We start from the raw sequence: 27,841 nt of genomic DNA on the forward strand, positions 1-27,841 counted from the left end.
AGTTCGCATTCACAAGTTTAGCAAGCCAGACAGATACTACTTGCCCTGGAAGACACACTGCTTAACTTTCAGTCATTGTTCACTTTCTTTCGTGGATTAAATATTATACAGTTATATAATGCTTACTCAAGCCCATCATCATCGTTTTCTGTTGTCAGCTACTGTAAATCTGGGCAGAGTTAAGCTCGGATAGGGTTTCTGTGATGTCACTTTGAAGGCCAGGACCAGCTGGCACTTAGGAACTACCTTCACGCACACAAACAAACCACACCTGCAAACACTCTTCATAACCAAATATTAGTAATTTCACTTGGACACCTTCTCCAGCTCCCCTGTGAGCTCCCATCCCTTTTTGCATTTGAGGGCATCCTTAAGTGCTACATCAGCAAACTAAGGTTGATACTGTCTTCTTTTCTGCTCTTCTTACTTGTCCTCATTCTAAGTTGACCAGTGCGGTAATAACGTGCAGGTAATAACGTTTACCGGCAGGTTACCACACCAGCCAACTACAAGTGTGCTGATGGGGCATCTGATTTACCTCCAGTTAGGAGCTGGAGGCAAGTAAGGCTCCTTACTGGCATAAATCGCCAGCATTACCATCGATATTAGAGTATTACTGGCACATTACACAGATGACACGCAGATCCTACTGCACCTCTCAGGAGACTACGATAAAGACTCCACCAAACTCAATAATATCTATCAGATGATCCAAACGTGGATGGCTCAACATGAACTTTGTCTAAACGATGAGAAAACTGAGTTACTACTGGTTGGCACCCAAACGTGTCTCAAAAAACTTGATCCAAAATACAAAACCTTCACAATAGACAGGAACACTATCACCGTCTCGAAAGAGGTTAAGCCCTTTGCCGCGTACCTGGACTCCTCACTAACCCTATTGAGACAAGTCAGCGCAACTATCTCATCAGCAGGCTATACGGCCCAGCTCATCAACACATGTAGACTTTACCTCTCACTCGACAGTTGCAAAACTCTAGCTAGAGCCCTCATCCTGTCCAAACTCGACTACTAGAATATCCTCGACCAGTAGCATTAAACAACTTCAGGTCACCCAAAATAACGCCCATCGAGCTGCCTTAAATATCCCTAGGAGAGAGTACATCTCTGAAACGAGAATCAAAGCACACTGGCTGCCGATCCAGAACATAATTAGATTAAAAACCATGGCAATCACCCATAAGTGCCTCACCAATACGGCCCGCAAATACTTCACCAACCTGCTCACACCAGCCCAAACAACTAAACCCACACGCGCCTCCACAGGCCATCTCCTCACTGTGCCCAAATTGAAAGGAAATAAAGCCGGGAGACGCAGCTTACCTGTAGTAGTGGCAACATACTGGAATACCCTCCCACTAGCCAATGACCCAACCCATTCTTCATTCTGTAGAAAACCTAAAACTTGGCTCCTAACATTCAAATGGTAGTACTCTTACTCCCATCCTACTCCATAGAAAAGCAATTTACAACTGTTGCCGGCACTCATAATCTGGTGGTAATACCGCCAGACTGAGTGCCGGTAACAGTAATGCAGTTTGGTGGTATCCTGTCGGATTTACCCGTGGGATACCACCAAACTTGTAATGACCCCAACACTGTCTAATCCAGTCACTGAGTATCGACCTTGCCTCTCGTCTCATCGCCTTCCACCTTTTGGATTAAATAATTTGTTATAAAAGTTTCCAGTATGTTTTTCCTCACCGTTAAAATATGACGCATATGTTAGGATTTTGTCATGTTATGCGAATTTTGATTCCATGTGTTTCTACTACTGCATTCTCAATTGCCCCACCTGCCCCTCCCACCTCACCTATTCACCTAGCCTTGCCCCATTACCAATACCATAGTGCCTCACCCAAACACCCTCTGCATTCACATCAAAAATGCACAGAAAAAAATGGTCGTTAAAGTACTGTGGCAAAACATTGGGCCTCATTACACGGTAGGCGGTGGACCAAGGTGCTATTAGCACCTTGGTCCATGCCGGTAAAATACTGGCACCGCCTTGGAGGAAAGGGGAATTACCGTCCTATTCCAAGGTTGGCGGGGCGGTAATTCCCCCTTCCCCCATTGCCCTTCCCCATTCCCATTTTTGCCCCAGAGTGCATAATGGGAATGGGGAAGGTGCTAATTACGGTACCGCAAATTGCGGTACCGTAATTAGCACCCTGGTCCCTTTGCGGGTTGATTTTTAACGCCTGCTAAAAAGCAGGCGTTAAAGTACCAACCCGCAAAAGGACCTCGTAATCAGGCGGCAAGGGTTAACGGTCACCGTTAACATTACCGGTGACCGTTAACCCTAACCGTGTAATGAGGCCCATTGTCTTTAAAAAAACTGCATACCCTACTTGTAATTCCTACACATGGACAAATGTGCTTTTCTCCGGAGATAATGCCTCATTATGGGTTTGGCAGCAGCCGTGTCTGTAACAAAGGCACAGCTGTCGCCAAACCCGTGATTTTACAGGCACCCGCAAATGGGCAATTACCGGGTCATACCGAGTTCGGCGGGCCCGGTACTTGCCCATTCGCAGGTGCGGGCAATAAGGGACTCCCCTTCCCTATTCGGCCCCATAGGGCTGAATGGGAATGGGGAGCTTGGATGCACCGGCACCGTTGTTAACGGTGCCGGTGTATCCACGAGATGTGCTTGCGGGTTCCCGCACTGCACGCCAGGTCGGACCTGGCGGGCAGAGCGAGACCCGCGAGCACAACTCATAGTATGGCGCCATTCTCATAATGAGGCTTGTTTCCTAAATCCTCCTTAGAGGTGCTGCACTTGCTACTTCCTCTTGTACAGTGTAATATGGCGCCACTTTGAAAAGAATTTGCGGCCTCCTTTGGTGCCCAGTTGACCCCTGCTCTTATGCCCTCACTAGTTGTGTATCATTACCAGGCAGGCAGCAATATCCTGAACATGTGTTAATAAGTCATAAAGATGCCCCGACAGCAGTGTGCAGTATAACTCACCCGATGGATATTTTCCAAAGGCACATGTACGTCACCATTGAACAAATCTGTCACTTTCTCTCACCCTGTCAGGTGACAATGTGGAATTATAGTTTCAGGAATGACAGAAGCTGTAAAAGGGCAGGTGATGTTATGTGTCTGTGTGGTTAGTGAATGACAAATAAGGACAGCCCTCAGGGGCAACGTGCTTGCCTAGGAAGCAAGATGACACGAGGCAACACAGGTCGATCCCCAGGTCCGCGCTTAGAAAACCTCTGGGTATTAAGCGCGTTATATAGAACCTATCATATCATATCATCCACAGGATTGCCTAAAAACTTCCCAGGGACCAATTCTCGAAACAGAGGGGGTAGACATGGGATCAATGATTTATCGATCACTTGTGCAAAAGCCAGCGTACACGGGCTAAAGTTGTGCTCGGTGGAAGGTTCCCATTATTGTTTTTGTTAAATTTCCGTTGAGCAGCGTTTTCTTGATTAGTGATGTTGGTGCACACATTTTTGTTAGGTTCATGCTTGTTTTCGCTTTCAAGGACTTCCTGCATCTGTAACATTCATTCTACGGGCTGCAGAATGTGATCGTTGATGTCCCGTTGGAGAGCTGTTTCCCAAGCTGTCATATTGGCCCTATTATTTTGTTTGCCTCCAGTATTGTTTTCACGTCGACTTGCCCATTGTTGCTCAGTCATATTTGTCCAACGTATATGTTGAGCTTCGTTTCTCCGGTGTTTAACGTTTTCTGCATCTACATGTGTTAAAATTCTCTTCAGAGGCATCGTGGAGGAGTGATATGCTGAAAATGCATGTATTTACAGAAAGCCCACTGTATGGGGAGAAAAGTAATTTATTTTGTCAGAGAAATATGAATTTCTGTTTTTTGTAAAATGTATATATTTTGTTATTGTAATATTTTCATTGTCGCAGGACGTTATCAGTGAGATACAGAAGATACAGTAGGTTTCCATTCACACAGTAGGATCACAAGATATACTAAGGCAACAGCTACCTCTAGCGGTGACAAGAGGCAAAGCAGGCAGTCTCTACTGTGCATGACTGCATCAGACAAACATACACCTGGCCTTTTATTATATTGTAAGAGGAATCAAAACAAGAGAACAACCAAGTTCTCGTTTCTTTCACCACTGAATGCAGTGACTCAGTAATGAACTCTGCACTGCGCGCATGTATGAGATCAACAATGGCGGCCACAATGACAAACACGCATTGACAAAGTAAATAGTTTTGCGTTTGCTGCTGTTATTTACAATTTGCATTTATAGGCACCCGGGTGCAAGGAGGAGAGTGCAACGTTTCAATGGAGCATGTGAGAATAGAGTAATGGAGGAAAAGATTGAGAGAGGGTGCCATGTATGATGAGAAAGAGGAAATATGAGTGAGAAAGGTTGAGGGGAAGAAATAAAGTGAGAGTCTGAAAGGAAGCATAAGAAGTAGGGTGGGTAGGTGGTGGTAGACAGGGGGGAGGTTTGTAGAGAGTGGAGGTAGGGTGGGAAGGTGGGGATGGACAGAGTGGAGGTAGGGTGGGAATGGGTAGAGGGGGTGGGGGTAGAGATAGTGGAGTAATGGGTGGGTGTAGAGGGTGGGGTGGGTGTAGAGAGTCGGGTGGAGTGGGTGGGTTTTCGGGATAGTTTAATGGGAGGGCTAGAGTGAGGTGGGTAGATGGGGCAGAGGGGGGTTGGGTGGGGTTATAGAGAAGGGGTAGGGTGGGTGGAAGTAGAGACAGTGGGGCTATGGTGGGTGGAGGTAGAAGGATTTTGCCATTCCTAATAGTGGATTCCCCCATCTATTGTCACCAACCACTCACAAAACGAGATGCCCTCCCTAAACGCTACATACAACTCCTAATAGTGAATTCCCCTATCTAATGTCTTCAACCACTCCCAAGACTGGCTTCCCTCATTGAATGCTATAAGCCACTCCTATTAGAGGATTCCCCCACATAATGTCATTGCCCACTCCTGACACTGGATTCCCTCAATGAATGTTACATGCCACTCCTAATAGTGGATTCCAACATTTAAAGTCCCCGACCACTCCCAACACTGGCTACACTCATTGAATGCTACATGCCACTCCTAATACTGAATTCCCCATCTTTTGTCACCAAACACTCCTGACACTAAATGCCCTCATTGAATGTTACATACCACTCCTAACAGTGAATTTCCCCATATAATGTCACTGACCAGTCTGAATACTGGCTGCCCTCTTTGAAGGATGCATACCACTCCTAATAGTGCATTTCACATCTAATGTCACCAAATACCACTCACAAAACCGCATGTGCTCATTTTGTACCACTCCTAATGGATTCCCCATCTAATGTCATCGACCCCTCCCAACACAGGCTGTCTTCATTGAATGCTACATACCACATCCAAATGTGAATTCCCCATCTAATGTCACTGACCACTCCTGACACTGGCTGCCCTCATTGAATCCTGAATTACAATCCTAATAGAGGATTCCCCATTATAATGTCACCGAGTACTCCTGACACTGTCTGCCCTCTTTGAAGGATGCATACCACTCCTAATTGTGGATTTCCCCATCTAATGCCACCGGCCACTCCCGACACTGGCTCGCTCAGTGAATGCTACATACCAGTCCTAATAGAGTATTCCCCCATCTAATGTCACCAACCAGTCCCAACACGGGATGCCCTCATTGAATGCTACATACCACTCCTAATTGTGGATTCCCCATCTAATGTCACCAACCACTCACAAAACTGCATGCACTTGTTTTGTACCTCTTCTAGTGGGTCTCCCATCTACTATCACCAAACACTCATGAAAATATATGCACACATTGCATTACAATCCTGGCAGTGTATTCCTCAGTCTATTGTTACCAGCCATTCACAAAACTAGACACCCTCATTGATTGTTACATACCACTGCTAATAGATGATTCCCCCATCTCATGTCACCATCCACTCCTGACACAGACTGGCCACATTGAATAGTACAAACCACTCCTAATTGTGTATTCCCCAACTAATGTCACTCACCAGTCCTAACACTGGCTGCCCTCATTGAATGCTACATACCACTCCTAATTGTGGATTCTGTGAGGGTGCAGAAGTAAACGTGGGCAACAGAGGTGACATTTTTCTGATTATTGAAAGGAAATAAAGTCAAACCCTATCTGTCCCTATAATTAAGAGGAGTTTCCCTGCCTCATACAAAACTCAGGATAGCGTCAGAATATCCATCAAAAGAAAGATAGTCCACTATCCTATGTCCCAAACCTATTTCTGGCCCTAACATTTCAAACAAAAACTATAATACTAGCTTCACCCTGATTCCAGAAAGGTGGCTCCTTCCTTCTGGATGTGACTATTGGGTAGGCTTCTTCTCCTCCCTGTCGTCACTAGACCTTTTGATATAGTTGGTGAGTCTCCTTTTTCCCCTGGACATTACTAGGCCTTTAAAGGTAATTTCGCACAGATGTAGGGGGAGGTCCCCCTTCCCCATGTGCGCTTAGACAACTCTTTACAGTTCCACAAAGATGGAGGAAATATGACTTCCTTCCCCAATCCTTTTCTCTGGCTCTCTTTTAGTATTCCTAATGATGTCTGTGGATTTGCCAGAGGATATCTTTTTCCTCCCCTCGTCTTCTCTTTTCTTTCACAAAAGGGTAGCTCTCTCCCCTTGGACTTCTACTCCACTTGTGGGGGTTACAGACCCTTCTCTCAGGTGTACAATACATCTCAATCAGGCCCGGTTCACTAGCTTTCCAGATACTGTTTTACACATAAAGTTCTATGAAATTCTTCCAAGTACTGGTACGAGGAAGATGCTGACTCATGTACTCAGCACCTGACCATGGACTAATCCCAATGGACGCACAGAACGCAACTCACAGTACTGCACTACTGTTAAAAGACGCTAGCCCAAATGCTGTCTATCCAAACCTTGTACAGCGCTACGCTGCTCTCGAGCTTGGTCCAAAGCTTAAACAGTAAAATAAAATAATTGAATGCTAAGAACCCCGCCTGATAATAGATTCCTCCATCTAATGTTGCAGAACACTCCTGATACTGATTGCCCTCAATGAATGCCACATACCACTCCTGATAGTGAATTCCCCACATCAGTTTCAAGACCACTCCCAACATTGGATGCCCTAATTGAATGCTACACACCACTCCTGATAGTAGATTCCACATCTAATGTCACTGATTACTCACAACAGAGGAAGTACTCATTGAATGCTATATACCACTCTGGATATTGGATTCCTCCCACCTAATGTGGCCAAACACTGTATGCTCTCACTGAATATTACAAACCATTCCCGACAATGATTTCCCTCAATGAATGCCACATGCCACTCCTGACAGCAAATTCCTCACTTCAGTTTCAAAACCACTCTCGACACTGGCTGCCCTCAATGAATGCCACAAACCACTCCTGACAGTAAATTCTTCACATCATCTTCAAGACCGCTCTCGACACTGGCGGCCCTCAAAGAATGCCATATGCCACTCCTGACAGCAAATTCCTCACATCAATTTCAAGACCACTCTCGACACTGACTGCCCTCAATGAATGCCACATACCACTCCTGACAGTAAATTCCTCACATCAATTTCATGATCACTCTCGAAACTTGCGGCCCTCAATGAATGCCACATACCTTTCAAGACCACTCTCGACACTGCCTGCCCTCAGTGAATGCCACATACCACTCCTGACAGTAAATTCCTCACATCAATTTCAAGATCACTATCGACACTCGCGGCCCTCATTGAATGCCACATACCACTCCTGACAGTAAATTGCTCACATCAATTTCAAGACCACTCTCGACACTCGATGCCCTCAATGAATGCCACATACCACATCTGACAGTAAATTTCCCACATCAATTTCAAGACCACTCTTGACAATGGCGGGCCTCAATGAATGCCACATACCACCCCTGGCAGTAAACTCCTCACATCAATTTCAAGGCCACTCTCGGCACTGGATGCCCTCAATGAATGCCACATACCACTCCTGACAGTAAATTTCCCACATGAATTTCAAGACCACTCTCGACACTGGCTTCCCTCAATGAATGCCACATACCACTCCTGACAGTAAATTCCTCACATCAATTTCAAGACCACTCCTGACACTGGATGCCCTCATTGAATGCTACATATCTCTCTGGATAGGCTCCATGTGAAAAGCTTGCTGCCAAAAAGGCTGTTTTCACAAACAATGACAGCAATAAAACCATTCAAGAGGAGCGGGGCACACCCCTGCAACCCCATCTCCCCTTGTGCAGCATAATGGAGACACTTTTACTGGGTCAGACCAAAGCCTTTTTGTTGCGATTTTCTTTTGTAAAAATGACCTTTTGGGGGGCGACCTTTTCACTGGACACCTCTGGATAGTGGTTTTCCTATCTAAGGTCACAGCATACTCACAACAAAGGATACTATATACCACTCCTGACACTAGATTCCCCATCTGAAGTCACCAACTCAGTAGGCCCTCATTGACTGCTACATACCACTCTTGACACTAGGTTCCGCCATTGAATTTCACCGACCACTCCTGGCACTGGATGTCCTCAATGAATGCTACAGACCACTCCTGATACATTGAATGTGACCTGCTACTCCCAGCGCTGGATGCCCTCCTTGACAGGAGCTTACCTCTCCTAATCGCAGAATCTCCAATTGAACCTCCCTATTCAAATGCCTCCCAGGGAATGTCACATACCACAAACCACCCAGATGACTACATACCCCCATGGAATGAGACCTACCATTTCAGATGACTGAACTCGAAGCTCCCACCGATGAAATCAGCATCTGGCGCTAATCAGGCTCCAGTTTTTATAGGAAAGCTTTGAGCTTGCTTAGAGTGCCAATTGCCCAGCTACTGAAACACTCCAGGACCTCCCCTAACTACTTAAAACATCTAAGAGTCGATATTCTGGATGCTCTCCCAGCTCTAGTTCCGTTTGGTTTGCCATTATAGTCCTAGGCTTGATGAGTCAGCGTCCTCTGTAATGGGTGACTGTGCACAGACTTGCACTATCCGATAACCATTGGCAAGAGGGGGAGTGTGGACTGTCCCAAGTCCAGCCAGTGGGCCAGGGGGTTTCAGTGTGGAAACAGAGAGATGCGGAACCCCTGGCGGTGCCTCCTGGATTATGCTGCATAGCCCCCTGCCCCTTCACCACCCAACCTGTAGGGTCTGGAGTACGTACCCCCAATGACAATACACACACACACTTGTGTAATAAATCACGTTTGCGCCTTGCCATGGATATTGCAGCTGCTGTTACAAATGATTGGATTCAATTAATTTCGGGTGGAAAATGAGTTTATCCCTCGTACTGCAGGGCCTGCTGCACCCTATTGCCCGTGTGCTCTTGAGGCGTTCCTTGCCTAGTTGTGCTGTCTATCAAATGTAACACAAATTGTGACTCGAGGTAAAAGGAACTGGCTACCGCATGCAGGGTTGAACTTGGATATAAATAGGCCTAGACACCAATATTAAAATGTTAAAAGGTGGTTCCGTTTTAAGTGTTCCCTAAACAAGCACTTGCCCAAAATGAACTCTCAATTGCCCAGTGGAGTAAAGAAAACCCCAGATGCTGATTTGATTACGACACAAAAAGGGGATCCGATTATTGGGGAAATTCACTGTTAGGAGTGGTATGTAACATTCAATGAGGGCATCTAGTGTCAGGAGTGGTTGGTGACAAAAGATGGGGAATTCAGTATTAGAAGTGGCATGTAGCATTCAATGAGTGTAGCCAGTGTTGGGAGGGGTCGATGACATTAGATGGGGAAATCACACAAACAAACCACACCTGCGAACACTCTTCATAACCAAATACTAGTAATTTCACTTGGACACCTTCTCCAGCTCCCCTGCGCGCTCCCATCCCTTTTTGCATTTGAGGGCATCCTTAAGTGCTACATCAGCAAACTGAGATTGATGCTGCCTTATTTTCTGCTCTTCTTACTTGTCCTCATTCTAAGTTGATTAGTGCGGTAATAACGTGCCGGTAATAACGTTTACCGGCAGGTCACCACACCAGCCAACTACAAGTGTGCTGATGGGGCATCTGATTTACCTCCAGTTAGGAGCTGGAGGCAAGTCAGGCTCCTTACTGGCAAAAATCGCCAGCATTACCATCCTCTCAGGAGACTACGATAAAGACTCCACCAAACTCAATAATATCTATCAGATGATCCAAACGTGGATGGCTCAACATGAACTTTGTCTAAACGATGAGAAAACTGAGTTACTAATGGTTGGCACCCAAACGTGTCTCAAAAAACTTGATCCAAAATACAAAACCTTCACAATAGACGGGAACACTATCACCGTCTCGAAAGAGGTTAAGCCCTTTGCCGTGTACCTGGACTCCTCACTAACCCTATTGAGACAAGTCAACGCAACTATCTCATCAGCAGGCTATACGGCCAAGCTCATCAATGCATGTAGACTTTACCTCTCACTCGACAGTTGCAAAACTCTAGCTAGAGCCCTCATCCTGTCCAAACTCGACTACTAGAATATCCTCGAGCAGTAGCATTAAACAACTTCAGGTCACCCAAAATAACGCCCATCGAGCTGCCTTAAATATCCCCAGGAGAGAGCACATCTCTGAAAAGTGACGCAAAGCACACTGGCTGCCGATCCAGAACAGAATTAGATTCAAAACCATGGCAATCACCCATAAATGCCTCACCAATACGGCCCGCAAATACCTCACCAACCTGCTCACACCAACCCAAACAACTAAAGCCACACGCGCCTCCAGGGCCTATCTCCTCACTGTGCCCAAATTCAAAAGAACCAAAGACGGGGGGTGCAGCTTCCCTGTAGTAGTGGCAAAATACTGGAATACCCTCCCACTAGCCAATGACCCAACCCATTCTTCATTCCGTAGAAAACCTAAAACTTGACTCCTAACATTCAAATGGTAGTACTCTTACTCCCATCCTACTCCATAGAAAAGCGATTTACAACTGTTGCCGGCACTCATAATCTGGTGGTAATACCGCCAGACTGAGTGCCGTTAACGGTAATACAGTTTGGTGGTATCCTGTCGGATTTACCCGTGGGATACCACCAAACTTGTAATGACCCCAACACTGTCTAATCCAGTCACTGAGTATCGACCTTGCCTCTCGTCTCATCGCCCTCCGCCTTTTGGATTAAAGAATTTGTTATAAAAGTTTCCAGTATGTTTTTCCTCACCGTTAAAATATGACGCATATGTTAGGATTTTGTCATGTTATGCGAATTTTGATTCCATGTGTTTCTACTACTGCATTCTCAATTGCCCCACCTGCCCCTCCCACCTCACCTATTCACCTAGCCTTGCCCCATTATCAATACCATAGTGCCTCACCCAAACACCCTCTGCATTTTCACATCAAAAATGCACAGATAAAAATGGTCGTTAAAGTACTGTGGCAAAACATTTTGTCTTTAAAAAAACTGCATACCCTACTTTTAATTCCTACACATGGACAAATGTGCTTTTCTCCGGTGATAATGCCTCATTATGGGTTTGGCGGCAGCCGTGCCTGTAACAAAGGCACGGCTGTCGCCAAACCTGTGATTTTACCGGCACCCGCAAATGGGCAATTACCGGGTCATGCGAGTTCGGCGGGCCCGGTACTTGCCCATTTGCGGGTGCCGGGAATAAGGGACTCCCCATCCCTATTCGGCCCCATAGGGCTGAATAGGAATGGGGAGCTCGGATGCACCGGCACCGTTGTTAAAATTGCCAGTGTATCCGCGAGATGTGCTTGCGGGTTCCCGCACTGCACGCCAGGTCGGACCTGGCGGGCAGAGCGAGACCCGCGAGCACAACTCATAGTATGGCGGTACGGTAGCGACAGTGCCTGTAGCGATACAAGCCCCATTGTTGCCTTACCGCCATACTCATAATGAGGCCTGTTTCCTAAATCCTCCTTAGAGGTACTGCACTTGCTACTTCCTCTTGTACAGTGTAATATGGCGTCACTTTGAAAAGAATTTGCGGCCTCCTTTGGTGCCCAGTTGACCCCTGCTCTTATACCCTCACTTTAGTTGTGTATCATTACCAGGCTGGCAGCAATATCCTGAACATGTGTTAATAAGTCATAGAGATGCCCCGACAGCAGTGTGCAGTATAACTCACCCGATGGATATTTTCCAAAGGCACATGTACGTCACCATTCAACAAATCTGTCACTTTCTTTCACCCTGTCAGGTGACAATGTGGAATTATAGTTTCAGGAATGACAGAAGCTGTAAAAGGGCAGGTGATGTTATGTGTCTGTGTGGTTAGTGAATGACAAATAAGGACAGCCCTCAGGGGCAACGTGCTTGCCTAGGAAGCAAGATGACACGAGGCAACACAGTTCGATCCCCAGGTCCGCGCTTAGAAAACCTCTGGGTATTAAGCGCGTTATATAGAACCTATCATATCATATCATCCACAGGATTGCCTAAAAGCTTCCCAGGGACCAATTCCCGAAACAGAGGGGGTAGACATGGGATCAATGATTTATCGATCACTTGTGCAAAAGCCAGTGTACACAGGCTAAAGTTGTGCTCGGTGGAAGGTTCCCATTATTGTTTTTGTTAAATTTCCGTTGAGCAGCGTTTTCTTGATTAGTGATGTTGGTGCACACATTTTTGTTAGGTTCATGCTTGTTTTCGCTTTCAAGGACTTCCTGCATCTGTAACATTCATTCTACGGGCTGCAGAATGTGATCGTTGATGTCCCGTTGGAGAGCTGTTTCCCAAGCTGTCATATTGGCCCTATTATTTTGTTTGCCTCCAGTATTGTTTTCACGTCGACTTGCCCATTGTTGCTCAGTCATATTTGTCCAACGTATACGTTGAGCTTCGTTTCTCCGGTGTTTAACGTTTTCTGCATCTACATGTGTTAAAATTCTCTTCAGAGGCATCGTGGAGGAGTGATATGCTGAAAATGCATGTATTTACAGAAAGCCCACTGTATGGGGAGAAAAGTAATTTATTTTGTCAGAGAAATATGAATTTCTGTTTTTTGTAAAATGTATATATTTTGTTATTGTAATATTTTCATTGTCGCAGGACGTTATCAGTGAGATACAGAAGATACAGTAGGTTTCCATTCACACAGTAGGATCACAAGATATACTAAGGCAACAGCTTCCTCTAGCGGTGAAAAGAGGCACAGCAGGCAGTCTCTACTGTGCATGACTGCATCAGACTAACATACACCTGGCCTTTTATTATATTGTAAGATGAATCAAAACAAAAGAACAACCAAGTTCTCGTTTCTTTCACCACTCAATGCAGTGACTCAGTAATGAACTCTGCACTGCGCGCATGTCTGAGATCAACAATGGCGGACACAATGACAAACACGCATTGGCAAAGCAAATAGTTTTGCTTTTGCTGCTGTTATTTACAATTTGCATTTATAGGCACCCGGGTGCAAGGAGGAGAGTGCAACGTTTCAATGGAGCATGTGAGAATAGAGTAATGGAGGAAAAGATTGAGAGAGGGTGCATTTATGATGAGAAAGAGGAAATATGAGTGAGAAAGGTTGAGGGGAAGAAATAAAGTGAGAGTCTGAAAGGAAGCATAAGAAGTAGGGTGGGTAAGTGGTGGTAGAGAGGGGGAGGTTTGTAGAGAGTGGAGGTAGGGTGGGAAGGTGGGGGTGGACAGAGTGGAGGTAGGGTGGGAATGGGTAGAGGGGGTGGGGTAGAGATAGTGGAGGTAGGATGCGTGGGTGTAGAGAGTGGGGTGGAGTGGGTGGGTTTTTGGGATAGTTTAATGGGAGGGCTAGAGTGAGGTGGGTAGATGGTGTAGAGGGGGGTTGGGTGGGGTTATAGAGAGGGGGTAGGGTGGGTGGAAGTAGAGACAGTGGGGCTATGGTGGGTGGAGGTAGAAGGATTTTGCCATTCCTAATAGTGGATTCCCCCATCTATCGTCACCAACCACTCACAAAACTAGATGCCCTCCCTAAATGCTACATACAACTCCTAATAGTGAATTCCTCTATCTAATGTCTTCAACCACTCCCAAGACTGGCTTCCCACATTGAATGCTATAAGCCACTCCTATTAGAAGATTCCCCCACATAATGTCATTGCCCACTCCTGACACTGGATTCCCTCAATGAATGTAACATGCCACTCCTAATAGTGGATTCCAACATTTAAAGTCTCCGACCACTCCCAACACTGGATGGCCTCATTGAATGCTACATACAACTCCTAATAATAGATTCCGCCATCTAATGTCACTGACTTCTCTCAGGACTGGCTGCCCACTTTGAAGGATAAATACCACTCCTAATAGTGGATTTCCCCATCTAATGTCATCGACCCCTCCCAACACTGGCTACACTCATTGAATGCTACATGCCACTCCTAATACTGAATTCCCCATCTTTTGTCACCAACCACTCCTGACACTGGATGCCATCATTGAATGCTACATACCACTCCTAATAGTGGATTCCCCATCTAATGTCATCGAAATCTCCCAATAGTGGCTTTCCTCATTGAATACTGCATACCACTCCTAACAGTGAATTCCCCCATATAATGTCACTGACCAGTCCAAATACTGGCTGCCCTCTTTGAAGGATACATACCACTCCTAATAGTGCATTTCTCATCTAATGTCACCAGAAGCCATGCACAAAACTGCATGTGCTCATTTTGTACCACTCCTAATGGATTCCCCCATCTAATGTCATCGACCCCTCCCAAAACAGGCTGTCCTCATTGAATGCTACATACCACTCCCAAATGTGAATTCCCCATTTAATGTCCCTGAGCACTCCTGACACTCTCTGCCCACATTGAAAAATGCATACCCATCTTAATTGTGGATGTCCCCTTCAAATGTCACCGACCATTCCTGCCACTGGCTGCCCTCATTGAATACTACATTACAATCCTAATAAAGGATTCCCCATTATAATGTCAACGACCGCTCCTGACACTGTCTGCCCTCTTTGAAGGATGCATACCACTCCTAATTGTGGATTTCCCCATCTAATGCCACCGGCCACTCCTGACACTGGCTCCTTCACTGAATGCTACATACCACTCATTATAGAGGATTCCCCCATATAATGTCACCAACTACTCCCAACACTGGATTGCCCCCATTGAATGCTACATGCCAGTCCTAATAGAGTATTCCCCCATCTAATGTCACTAACCAGTCCCAACACGGGATGACCTCATTGAATGCTACATACCACTTCAAATTGTGGACTCCCTATGTAATGTCACCAACCACTCACAAAACCGCATGCACTCATTTTGCATCACTCCTAGTGGCCTTTCCCCTCTAAAGTCATCGGCCCCCTCCCAACACAGGCTTCCCTCATCGAATGCTACATACCACTCTTAATTGTGGATTCCCCATCTAATGTCACCAACCACTCACAAAACCACATGCATTTATTTTGTACCTCTTCTAGTGGGTCCCCCATCTACTGTCACCAAACACTCATGAAAATATATGCACACATTGCATACCACTCCTTACAGTGGATTCCTCAGTCTATTGTTACCAGCCATTCACAAAACTAGACACCCTCATTGATTGTTACATACCACTACTAATAGATGATTCCCCCATCTCATGTCCCCAACCACTCCTGACACAGGCTGGCCACATTGAATAGTACAAACCACTCCTAATTGTGTATTCCCCATCTAATGTCACCGACCAGTCCTGACACTGGCTGCCCTCATTGAATGCTACATACCACTCCTAATTGTGGATTCTGTGAGGGTGCAGAAGTAAACATGGGACACAGAGGTGACATTTTTCTGGTTATTGAAACCCTATCTGTCCCTATAATTAAGAGGAGTTTCCCTGCCTCATACAAAACTCAGGATAGCGTCAGAATATCTGTCAAAAGAAAGGTAGTCCACTATCCTATGTCCCAAACCTATTTCTGACCCTCACACTTCAAAAGAAAACTATAATACTAGCTTCACCCTGATTCCAGAAAGGTGCCTCCTTCCTTCTGGATGCTTTAGGCAGTTTGTGACCATTGGGGAGGTCTTCTTCTCCCCCTGATCGTCACTAGACCTTTTAATAATAATAATAATTGAGCATTTATATAGCGCTACAAACCCTCAGGCATCTGAGCGCTGCTTATTATTGCCCACGGTGTGTGGTGCTCATTTATCGACCTTGGAAGGATGAAAGGTTGAGTTTGGCTCTGCCGGGATTTGAACCTTCATCAGCAGGGTCTGCACGGATATCAAAGCAGGCACTCCTACTCGCTGAGCTATCGGACCGGCTTTTGATATAGGTAGGCAGTTTGTTACTGTTGGGGAGTCACCTTTTTCCCCTCGGTGTTACTAGGCCTTTCAAGGTAGTTTCCCACAGATGTAGGGGGAGGTCCCTCTTCCCCATGTCTTTTTAGACAACTCTTTACAGTTCCACAAAGATGGGGGGAATATGTCTTCCTTCCCCAATCCTTTTATCTGGCTCTCTTTTAGTATTCCTAATGATGTCCATGGTTTTGCCAGAGGATATCCTTTCGTCCCCTGGTCTTCTCTTTTCTTTCCCAAATGGGTAGCTCTCTCCCCTTGGTCTTCTCCTTCGCTTGTGGGGGTTCCAGACCCCTCTCTCAGGTGTACAATACCTCTCAATCAGGTCCGGTTCACTATCTTTCCAGATACTGTTTGAGACATACAGTTCAATGGAATTCTTCCAAGTACTGGTACGAGGAAGATGCCGACTCGTGTACTCAGCACCTGACCATGTACTAATCCCAATAGACGCACAGAAAGCAACTGACAGTACTGCACTACTGTTAAAAGATGCTAGCCCAAATGCTGTCTATCCAAACCTTGTACAGCGCTACGGTGCTCTCGAGCTAGGTCCAATGCTTAAACAATAAAATAAAATAATTGAATGCTACTAACCCCGCCTGATAATAGATTCTTCCATCTAAAGTTCCAGAACACTCCTGATACTGTCTGCCCTCAATGAATGCCACATACCACTCCTGATAGTAAATTCCCCACATCAGTTTCAAGACCACTCCTGACACTGGATGTACTCATTGAATGCTATATACCACTCCTGATACTGGATTGCCCCATCTAATGTGGCCAAACACTCCTGACATTGGAGGCCCTCATTAAATGCGTTATACCACTCCTGACACTGGATTCCCCCACCTAAAGTCGCCAACACTGTGTGCCCTCATTGAATGCTACATACCACTCCTGACACTGGCTGCCCTCAATGAATGCCACATGCCACTCCTGAGAGCAAATTCCTCACATCAATTTCAAGACCACTCTCGACACTCGCGGCCCTCTTCCCATGCAATTGCAGGATCTGAATGACACCAGGCCTAGTAGGATTGTTATCTTTCTTCCCATGTTCCCCCTCCCTTGCCTCATTGCGCCTTGAAACACTTGTGTATAGGCGCGTTATAAATGCCATATCATATCATATCAATGAATGCCACATACGCCTCCTGACAGTAAATTCCTCACATCAATTTCAAGACCACTCTCGACACTAGCTGCCCTCAATGAATGCCACATACCACTCCTGACAGTAAAATCCTCACATCAATTTCAAGACCACTCTCGACACTGGCTGCCCTCATTGAATGCTACATATATCTGTGGATAGGCTCCATGTGAAAAGCTTGCAGCGAAAAAGGCTTTTTTCTCAAAAAATGGCAGCAATAAGGCCATTCAAGGGGAGCGGGGAACACCCCCGCAACTCCTGCTCCCCTTGTGAAGCATAATGGAGACAATTTTACCGGGTCAGACCACAGCCTGTTTGCTGTGATTTTCTTTTGCAAAAATGGCCTTTTTGGGGGTGACCTTTTTACTGCACACCTCTGAATAGTGGTTTCCCTATCTAATGTCACAGCCTACTCACAACAAAGGATACTATATACCACTCCTGACACTAGATTCCCCATCTAAAGTCACCAACTCTGCAGGCCCTCATTGACGGCTACATACCACTCCTGACACTGGGTTCCGCCATTGAATGTCACTGACCACTCCTGGCACTGGATGTCCTCAATGAATGCTACAGACCACTCCTGATACATTGAATGTGACCTGCCACTCCCAGCGCTGGATGCCCTCCTTGACGGCGGCTTACCACTCCTAATCGCTGAATCTCCAATTGAATCTCCCTATTCAAATGCCTCCCAGGGAATGTCATACCACAAACCACCCAGATGACTACATACCCCCATGGAATGAGACCTACCATTTCAGATGACTGAACTTGAAGCTCCCACCGATGAAATCAGCGTCTGCCGCTAATCAGGCTCCAGTTTTTATAGGAAAGCTTTGAGGTTGCTTAGAGTACCAATTGCCCAGCTACTGAAACACTCCAGGACCTCCACTAACTACTTGAAAAATCTAAGAGTCGATATTCTGGATCCTCTCCCAGCTCTAGTTCCGTTCGGTTTGCCATTATAGTCCTAGGCTTGATGAGTCAGCGTCCTCTGTAATGGGTGACTGCGCACAGACTTGCACTATCCGATAGCCAATGGCAAGAGGGGGAGTGTGGACTGTCCCAAGTCCAGTAAGTGGGCCAGGGGGTTTCAGTGTGGAAACAGGGAGGTGGGGAACCCCTGGCTGTGCCAGCTGGATTATGCTGCATAGCCCCCTGCCCCTTCACCACCCCACCTGTAGGGTCTGGAATACGTACCCACAATGACCACACACACACACTTGTGTAATAAATCACGTTTGCGCCTTGTCAGCTGCTGTTACAAATTACTGGATTCAATTAATTTCGAATGGTCACATGCTCACATGTCAGGCAGAGTGTACAATCGATTCTTATGGGGTTCGCCTGGTTTATGCTGGTGCTTAGAGCTGGCGGACCCATTGGGATCTCCATCATTTGCGCTGGCATGAAAATTTAATCTGGCGCAAATGCTGGAGCATTGGTATGTTAGAGAGTAAGGGAGGCAGCGGAAACGCAAGATGCGTTCCGCCCCTCCTCTCTGCCATACAAATGATTAAATATGAGCCGTAACGTGAATTAATGGCCCAAAATCCTAACGCAAGGCTGTTACATCGTTCGTTTTTGTTACGTGATTATAGAACATGAGCCCCCCTAGTGCTTTCTTCAAAGCAGTCTTCTGAGAGTTAACAAATTAATTGGTGCTGTAAATGCACACTTGTGTAATAACAATCTCTTATCACGTTTGCGCCTTGCCATGGATATTGCAGCTGCTGTTACAAATGATTGGATTCAATTAATTTCGGGTGGAAAATGAGTTTATCCCTCGTACTGCAGGGCCTGCTGCACCCTATTGCCCGTGTGCTCTTGAGGCGTTCCTTGCCTAGTTGTGCTGTCTATCAAACGTAACACAAATTGTGACTCGAGGTAAAAGGAACTGGCTACCGCATGCAGGGTTGAACTTGGATATAAATAGGCCTAGACACCAATATTAAAATGTTAAAAGGTGGTTCCGTTTCAATGCACTCTAAGTGTTCCCTAAACAAGCACTTGCCCAAAATGAACTCTCAATTGCCCAGTGGAGTAAAGAAAACCCCCAGATGCTGATTTGATTACGACACAAAAAGGGGATCCGATTATTGGGGAAATTCACTGTTAGGAGTGGTATGTAACATTCAATGAGGGCATCTAGTGTCAGGAGTGGTTGGTGACAAAAGATGGGGAATTCAGTATTAGAAGTGGCATGTAGCATTCAATGAGTGTAGCCAGTGTTGGGAGGGGTCGATGACATTAGATGGGGAAATCACACAAGCAAACCACACCTGCGAACACTCTTCATAACCAAATATTAGTAATTTCACTTGGACACCTTCTCCAGCTCCCCTGCGCGCTCCCATCCCTTTTTGCATTTGAGGGCATCCTTAAGTGCTACATCAGCAAACTGAGATTGATGCTGCCTTATTTTCTGCTCTTCTTACTTGTCCTCATTCTAAGTTGATTAGTGCGGTAATAACGTGCCGGTAATAACGTTTACCGGCAGGTCACCACACCAGCCAACTACAAGTGTGCTGATGGGGCATCTGATTTACCTCCAGTTAGGAGCTGGAGGCAAGTCAGGCTCCTTACTGGCAAAAATCGCCAGCATTACCATCTCTCAGGGGACTACGATAAAGACTCCACCAAACTCAATAATATCTATCAGATGATCCAAACGTGGATGGCTCAACATGAACTTTGTCTAAACGATGAGAAAACTGAGTTACTAATGGTTGGCACCCAAACGTGTCTCAAAAAACTTGATCCAAAATACAAAACCTTCACAATAGACGGGAACACTATCACCGTCTCGAAAGAGGTTAAGCCCTTTGCCGTGTACCTGGACTCCTCACTAACCCTATTGAGACAAGTCAACGCAACTATCTCATCAGCAGGCTATACGGCCAAGCTCATCAATGCATGTAGACTTTACCTCTCACTCGACAGTTGCAAAACTCTAGCTAGAGCCCTCATCCTGTCCAAACTCGACTACTAGAATATCCTCGAGCAGTAGCATTAAACAACTTCAGGTCACCCAAAATAACGCCCATCGAGCTGCCTTAAATATCCCCAGGAGAGAGCACATCTCTGAAAAGTGACGCAAAGCACACTGGCTGCCGATCCAGAACAGAATTAGATTCAAAACCATGGCAATCACCCATAAATGCCTCACCAATACGGCCCGCAAATACCTCACCAACCTGCTCACACCAACCCAAACAACTAAAGCCACACGCGCCTCCAGGGCCTATTTCCTCACTGTGCCCAAATTCAAAAGAACCAAAGACGGGGGGTGCAGCTTCCCTGTAGTAGCGGCAAAATACTGGAATACCCTCCCACTAGCCAATGACCCAACCCATTCTTCATTCCGTAGAAAACCTAAAACTTGACTCCTAACATTCAAATGGTAGTACTCTTACTCCCATCCTACTCCATAGAAAAGCGATTTACAACTGTTGCCGGCACTCATAATCTGGTGGTAATACCGCCAGACTGAGTGCCGTTAACGGTAATACAGTTTGGTGGTATCCTGTCGGATTTACCCGTGGGATACCACCAAACTTGTAATGACCCCAACACTGTCTAATCCAGTCACTGAGTATCGACCTTGCCTCTCGTCTCATCGCCCTCCGCCTTTTGGATTAAAGAATTTGTTATAAAAGTTTCCAGTATGTTTTTCCTCACCGTTAAAATATGACGCATATGTTAGGATTTTGTCATGTTATGCGAATTTTGATTCCATGTGTTTCTACTACTGCATTCTCAATTGCCCCACCTGCCCCTCCCACCTCACCTATTCACCTAGCCTTGCCCCATTATCAATACCATAGTGCCTCACCCAAACACCCTCTGCATTTTCACATCAAAAATGCACAGATAAAAATGGTCGTTAAAGTACTGTGGCAAAACATTTTGTCTTTAAAAAAACTGCATACCCTACTTTTAATTCCTACACATGGACAAATGTGCTTTTCTCCGGTGATAATGCCTCATTATGGGTTTGGCGGCAGCCGTGCCTGTAACAAAGGCACGGCTGTCGCCAAACCCGTGATTTTACCGGCACCCGCAAATGGGCAATTACCGGGTCATGCCGAGTTCGGCGGGCCCGGTACTTGCCCATTTGCGGGTGCCGGGAATAAGGGACTCCCATCCCTATTCGGCCCCATAGGGCTGAATAGGAATGGGGAGCTCGGATGCACCGGCACCGTTGTTAAAATTGCCGGTGTATCCGCGAGATGTGCTTGCGGGTTCCCGCACTGCACGCCAGGTCGGACCTGGCGGGCAGAGCGAGACCCGCGAGCACAACTCATAGTATGGCGGTACGGTAGCGACAGTGCCTGTAGCGATACAAGCCCCATTGTTGCCTTACCGCCATACTCATAATGAGGCCTGTTTCCTAAATCCTCCTTAGAGGTACTGCACTTGCTACTTCCTCTTGTACAGTGTAATATGGCGTCACTTTGAAAAGAATTTGCGGCCTCCTTTGGTGCCCAGTTGACCCCTGCTCTTATACCCTCACTTTAGTTGTGTATCATTACCAGGCAGGCAGCAATATCCTGAACATGTGTTAATAAGTCATAAAGATGCCCCGACAGCAGCGTGCTGTATAACTCACCCGATGGATATTTTCCAAAGGCACATGTACGTCACCATTCAACAAATCTGTCACTTTCTTTCACCCTGTCAGGTGACAATGTGGAATTATAGTTTCAGGAATGACAGAAGCTGTAAAAGGGCAGGTGATGTTATGTGTCTGTGTGGTTAGTGAATGACAAATAAGGACAGCCCTCAGGGGCAACGTGCTTGCCTAGGAAGCAAGATGACACGAGGCAACACAGGTCGATCCCCAGGTCTGCGCTTAGAAAACCTCTGGGTATTAAGCGCGTTATATAGAACCTATCATATCATATCATCCACAGGATTGCCTAAAAGCTTCCCAGGGACCAATTCCCGAAACAGAGGGGGTAGACATGGGATCAATGATTTATCGATCACTTGTGCAAAAGCCAGCGTACACAGGCTAAAGTTGTGCTCGGTGGAAGGTTCCCATTATTGTTTTTGTTAAATTTCCGTTGAGCAGCGTTTTCTTGATTAGTGATGTTGGTGCACACATTTTTGTTAGGTTCATGCTTGTTTTCGCTTTCAAGGACTTCCTGCATCTGTAACATTCATTCTACGGGCTGCAGAATGTGATCGTTGATGTCCCGTTGGAGAGCTGTTTCCCAAGCTGTCATATTGGCCCTATTATTTTGTTTGCCTCCAGTATTGTTTTCACGTCGACTTGCCCATTGTTGCTCAGTCATATTTGTCCAACGTATACGTTGAGCTTCGTTTCTCCGGTGTTTAACGTTTTCTGCATCTACATGTGTTAAAATTCTCTTCAGAGGCATCGTGGAGGAGTGATATGCTGAAAATGCATGTATTTACAGAAAGCCCACTGTATGGGGAGAAAAGTAATTTATTTTGTCAGAGAAATATGAATTTCTGTTTTTTGTAAAATGTATATATTTTGTAATTGTAATATTTTCATTGTCGCAGGACGTTATCAGTGAGATACAGAAGATACAGTAGGTTTCCATTCACACAGTAGGATCACAAGATATACTAAGGCAACAGCTTCCTCTAGCGGTGAAAAGAGGCACAGCAGGCAGTCTCTACTGTGCATGACTGCATCAGACTAACATACACCTGGCCTTTTATTATATTGTAAGATGAATCAAAACAAAAGAACAACCAAGTTCTCGTTTCTTTCACCACTCAATGCAGTGACTCAGTAATGAACTCTGCACTGCGCGCATGTCTGAGATCAACAATGGCGGACACAATGACAAACACGCATTGGCAAAGCAAATAGTTTTGCTTTTGCTGCTGTTATTTACAATTTGCATTTATAGGCACCCGGGTGCAAGGAGGAGAGTGCAACGTTTCAATGGAGCATGTGAGAATAGAGTAATGGAGGAAAAGATTGAGAGAGGGTGCATTTATGATGAGAAAGAGGAAATATGAGTGAGAAAGGTTGAGGGGAAGAAATAAAGTGAGAGTCTGAAAGGAAGCATAAGAAGTAGGGTGGGTAAGTGGTGGTAGAGAGGGGGAGGTTTGTAGAGAGTGGAGGTAGGGTGGGAAGGTGGGGGTGGACAGAGTGGAGGTAGGGTGGGAATGGGTAGAGGGGGTGGGGTAGAGATAGTGGAGGTAGGATGCGTGGGTGTAGAGAGTGGGGTGGAGTGGGTGGGTTTTTGGGATAGTTTAATGGGAGGGCTAGAGTGAGGTGGGTAGATGGTGTAGAGGGGGGTTGGGTGGGGTTATAGAGAGGGGGTAGGGTGGGTGGAAGTAGAGACAGTGGGGCTATGGTGGGTGGAGGTAGAAGGATTTTGCCATTCCTAATAGTGGATTCCCCCATCTATCGTCACCAACCACTCACAAAACTAGATGCCCTCCCTAAATGCTACATACAACTCCTAATAGTGAATTCCTCTATCTAATGTCTTCAACCACTCCCAAGACTGGCTTCCCACATTGAATGCTATAAGCCACTCCTATTAGAAGATTCCCCCACATAATGTCATTGCCCACTCCTGACACTGGATTCCCTCAATGAATGTAACATGCCACTCCTAATAGTGGATTCCAACATTTAAAGTCTCCGACCACTCCCAACACTGGATGGCCTCATTGAATGCTACATACAACTCCTAATAATAGATTCCGCCATCTAATGTCACTGACTTCTCTCAGGACTGGCTGCCCACTTTGAAGGATAAATACCACTCCTAATAGTGGATTTCCCCATCTAATGTCATCGACCCCTCCCAACACTGGCTACACTCATTGAATGCTACATGCCACTCCTAATACTGAATTCCCCATCTTTTGTCACCAACCACTCCTGACACTGGATGCCATCATTGAATGCTACATACCACTCCTAATAGTGGATTCCCCATCTAATGTCATCGAAATCTCCCAATAGTGGCTTTCCTCATTGAATACTGCATACCACTCCTAACAGTGAATTCCCCCATATAATGTCACTGACCAGTCCAAATACTGGCTGCCCTCTTTGAAGGATACATACCACTCCTAATAGTGCATTTCTCATCTAATGTCACCAGAAGCCATGCACAAAACTGCATGTGCTCATTTTGTACCACTCCTAATGGATTCCCCCATCTAATGTCATCGACCCCTCCCAAAACAGGCTGTCCTCATTGAATGCTACATACCACTCCCAAATGTGAATTCCCCATTTAATGTCCCTGAGCACTCCTGACACTCTCTGCCCACATTGAAAAATGCATACCCATCTTAATTGTGGATGTCCCCTTCAAATGTCACCGACCATTCCTGCCACTGGCTGCCCTCATTGAATACTACATTACAATCCTAATAAAGGATTCCCCATTATAATGTCAACGACCGCTCCTGACACTGTCTGCCCTCTTTGAAGGATGCATACCACTCCTAATTGTGGATTTCCCCATCTAATGCCACCGGCCACTCCTGACACTGGCTCCTTCACTGAATGCTACATACCACTCATTATAGAGGATTCCCCCATATAATGTCACCAACTACTCCCAACACTGGATTGCCCCCATTGAATGCTACATGCCAGTCCTAATAGAGTATTCCCCCATCTAATGTCACTAACCAGTCCCAACACGGGATGACCTCATTGAATGCTACATACCACTTCAAATTGTGGACTCCCTATGTAATGTCACCAACCACTCACAAAACCGCATGCACTCATTTTGCATCACTCCTAGTGGCCTTTCCCCTCTAAAGTCATCGGCCCCCTCCCAACACAGGCTTCCCTCATCGAATGCTACATACCACTCTTAATTGTGGATTCCCCATCTAATGTCACCAACCACTCACAAAACCACATGCATTTATTTTGTACCTCTTCTAGTGGGTCCCCCATCTACTGTCACCAAACACTCATGAAAATATATGCACACATTGCATACCACTCCTTACAGTGGATTCCTCAGTCTATTGTTACCAGCCATTCACAAAACTAGACACCCTCATTGATTGTTACATACCACTACTAATAGATGATTCCCCCATCTCATGTCCCCAACCACTCCTGACACAGGCTGGCCACATTGAATAGTACAAACCACTCCTAATTGTGTATTCCCCATCTAATGTCACCGACCAGTCCTGACACTGGCTGCCCTCATTGAATGCTACATACCACTCCTAATTGTGGATTCTGTGAGGGTGCAGAAGTAAACATGGGACACAGAGGTGACATTTTTCTGGTTATTGAAACCCTATCTGTCCCTATAATTAAGAGGAGTTTCCCTGCCTCATACAAAACTCAGGATAGCGTCAGAATATCTGTCAAAAGAAAGGTAGTCCACTATCCTATGTCCCAAACCTATTTCTGACCCTCACACTTCAAAAGAAAACTATAATACTAGCTTCACCCTGATTCCAGAAAGGTGCCTCCTTCCTTCTGGATGCTTTAGGCAGTTTGTGACCATTGGGGAGGTCTTCTTCTCCCCCTGATCGTCACTAGACCTTTTAATAATAATAATAATTGAGCATTTATATAGCGCTACAAACCCTCAGGCATCTGAGCGCTGCTTATTATTGCCCACGGTGTGTGGTGCTCATTTATCGACCTTGGAAGGATGAAAGGTTGAGTTTGGCTCTGCCGGGATTTGAACCTTCATCAGCAGGGTCTGCACGGATATCAAAGCAGGCACTCCTACTCGCTGAGCTATCGGACCGGCTTTTGATATAGGTAGGCAGTTTGTTACTGTTGGGGAGTCACCTTTTTCCCCTCGGTGTTACTAGGCCTTTCAAGGTAGTTTCCCACAGATGTAGGGGGAGGTCCCTCTTCCCCATGTCTTTTTAGACAACTCTTTACAGTTCCACAAAGATGGGGGGAATATGTCTTCCTTCCCCAATCCTTTTATCTGGCTCTCTTTTAGTATTCCTAATGATGTCCATGGTTTTGCCAGAGGATATCCTTTCGTCCCCTGGTCTTCTCTTTTCTTTCCCAAATGGGTAGCTCTCTCCCCTTGGTCTTCTCCTTCGCTTGTGGGGGTTCCAGACCCCTCTCTCAGGTGTACAATACCTCTCAATCAGGTCCGGTTCACTATCTTTCCAGATACTGTTTGAGACATACAGTTCAATGGAATTCTTCCAAGTACTGGTACGAGGAAGATGCCGACTCGTGTACTCAGCACCTGACCATGTACTAATCCCAATAGACGCACAGAAAGCAACTGACAGTACTGCACTACTGTTAAAAGATGCTAGCCCAAATGCTGTCTATCCAAACCTTGTACAGCGCTACGGTGCTCTCGAGCTAGGTCCAATGCTTAAACAATAAAATAAAATAATTGAATGCTACTAACCCCGCCTGATAATAGATTCTTCCATCTAAAGTTCCAGAACACTCCTGATACTGTCTGCCCTCAATGAATGCCACATACCACTCCTGATAGTAAATTCCCCACATCAGTTTCAAGACCACTCCTGACACTGGATGTACTCATTGAATGCTATATACCACTCCTGATACTGGATTGCCCCATCTAATGTGGCCAAACACTCCTGACATTGGAGGCCCTCATTAAATGCGTTATACCACTCCTGACACTGGATTCCCCCACCTAAAGTCGCCAACACTGTGTGCCCTCATTGAATGCTACATACCACTCCTGACACTGGCTGCCCTCAATGAATGCCACATGCCACTCCTGAGAGCAAATTCCTCACATCAATTTCAAGACCACTCTCGACACTCGCGGCCCTCTTCCCATGCAATTGCAGGATCTGAATGACACCAGGCCTAGTAGGATTGTTATCTTTCTTCCCATGTTCCCCCTCCCTTGCCTCATTGCGCCTTGAAACACTTGTGTATAGGCGCGTTATAAATGCCATATCATATCATATCAATGAATGCCACATACGCCTCCTGACAGTAAATTCCTCACATCAATTTCAAGACCACTCTCGACACTAGCTGCCCTCAATGAATGCCACATACCACTCCTGACAGTAAAATCCTCACATCAATTTCAAGACCACTCTCGACACTGGCTGCCCTCATTGAATGCTACATATATCTGTGGATAGGCTCCATGTGAAAAGCTTGCAGCGAAAAAGGCTTTTTTCTCAAAAAATGGCAGCAATAAGGCCATTCAAGGGGAGCGGGGAACACCCCCGCAACTCCTGCTCCCCTTGTGAAGCATAATGGAGACAATTTTACCGGGTCAGACCACAGCCTGTTTGCTGTGATTTTCTTTTGCAAAAATGGCCTTTTTGGGGGTGACCTTTTTACTGCACACCTCTGAATAGTGGTTTCCCTATCTAATGTCACAGCCT

The 27,841-nt window shown here is 45.9% G+C and overlaps 1 protein-coding gene across 7 annotated transcripts in view; it reads right to left on the reverse strand.

The window, feature by feature from the left end:
- LOC138492618 (solute carrier family 2, facilitated glucose transporter member 11-like) overlaps positions 1–27,841 on the reverse strand; it is a 326,496-nt gene that overhangs the window by 259,823 nt on the left and 38,832 nt on the right. For 2 of the 7 annotated variants that reach the window (XM_069619915.1, XM_069619911.1), the window contains exon 1: positions 18,248–18,422. The exons of 2 other annotated variants lie outside the window; for them this stretch is intronic. In XM_069619915.1, coding sequence (XP_069476016.1) covers positions 18,248–18,250 — 3 coding nt within the window. In that variant the 5' untranslated portion in view covers positions 18,251–18,422. Of the gene's footprint in view, positions 1–2,994; positions 3,234–8,777; positions 8,921–12,164; positions 12,374–18,247; positions 18,423–27,841 lie in introns of those variants that run through there. 3 more of the 7 variants (XM_069619917.1, XM_069619912.1, XM_069619916.1) reach the window with 3 other exon arrangements.

This window comes from Ambystoma mexicanum, chromosome 10, assembly GCF_040938575.1.
Source record: "Ambystoma mexicanum isolate Mex_15411 chromosome 10, UKY_AmexF1_1, whole genome shotgun sequence".
Lineage (NCBI taxonomy): Eukaryota > Metazoa > Chordata > Amphibia > Caudata > Ambystomatidae > Ambystoma > Ambystoma mexicanum.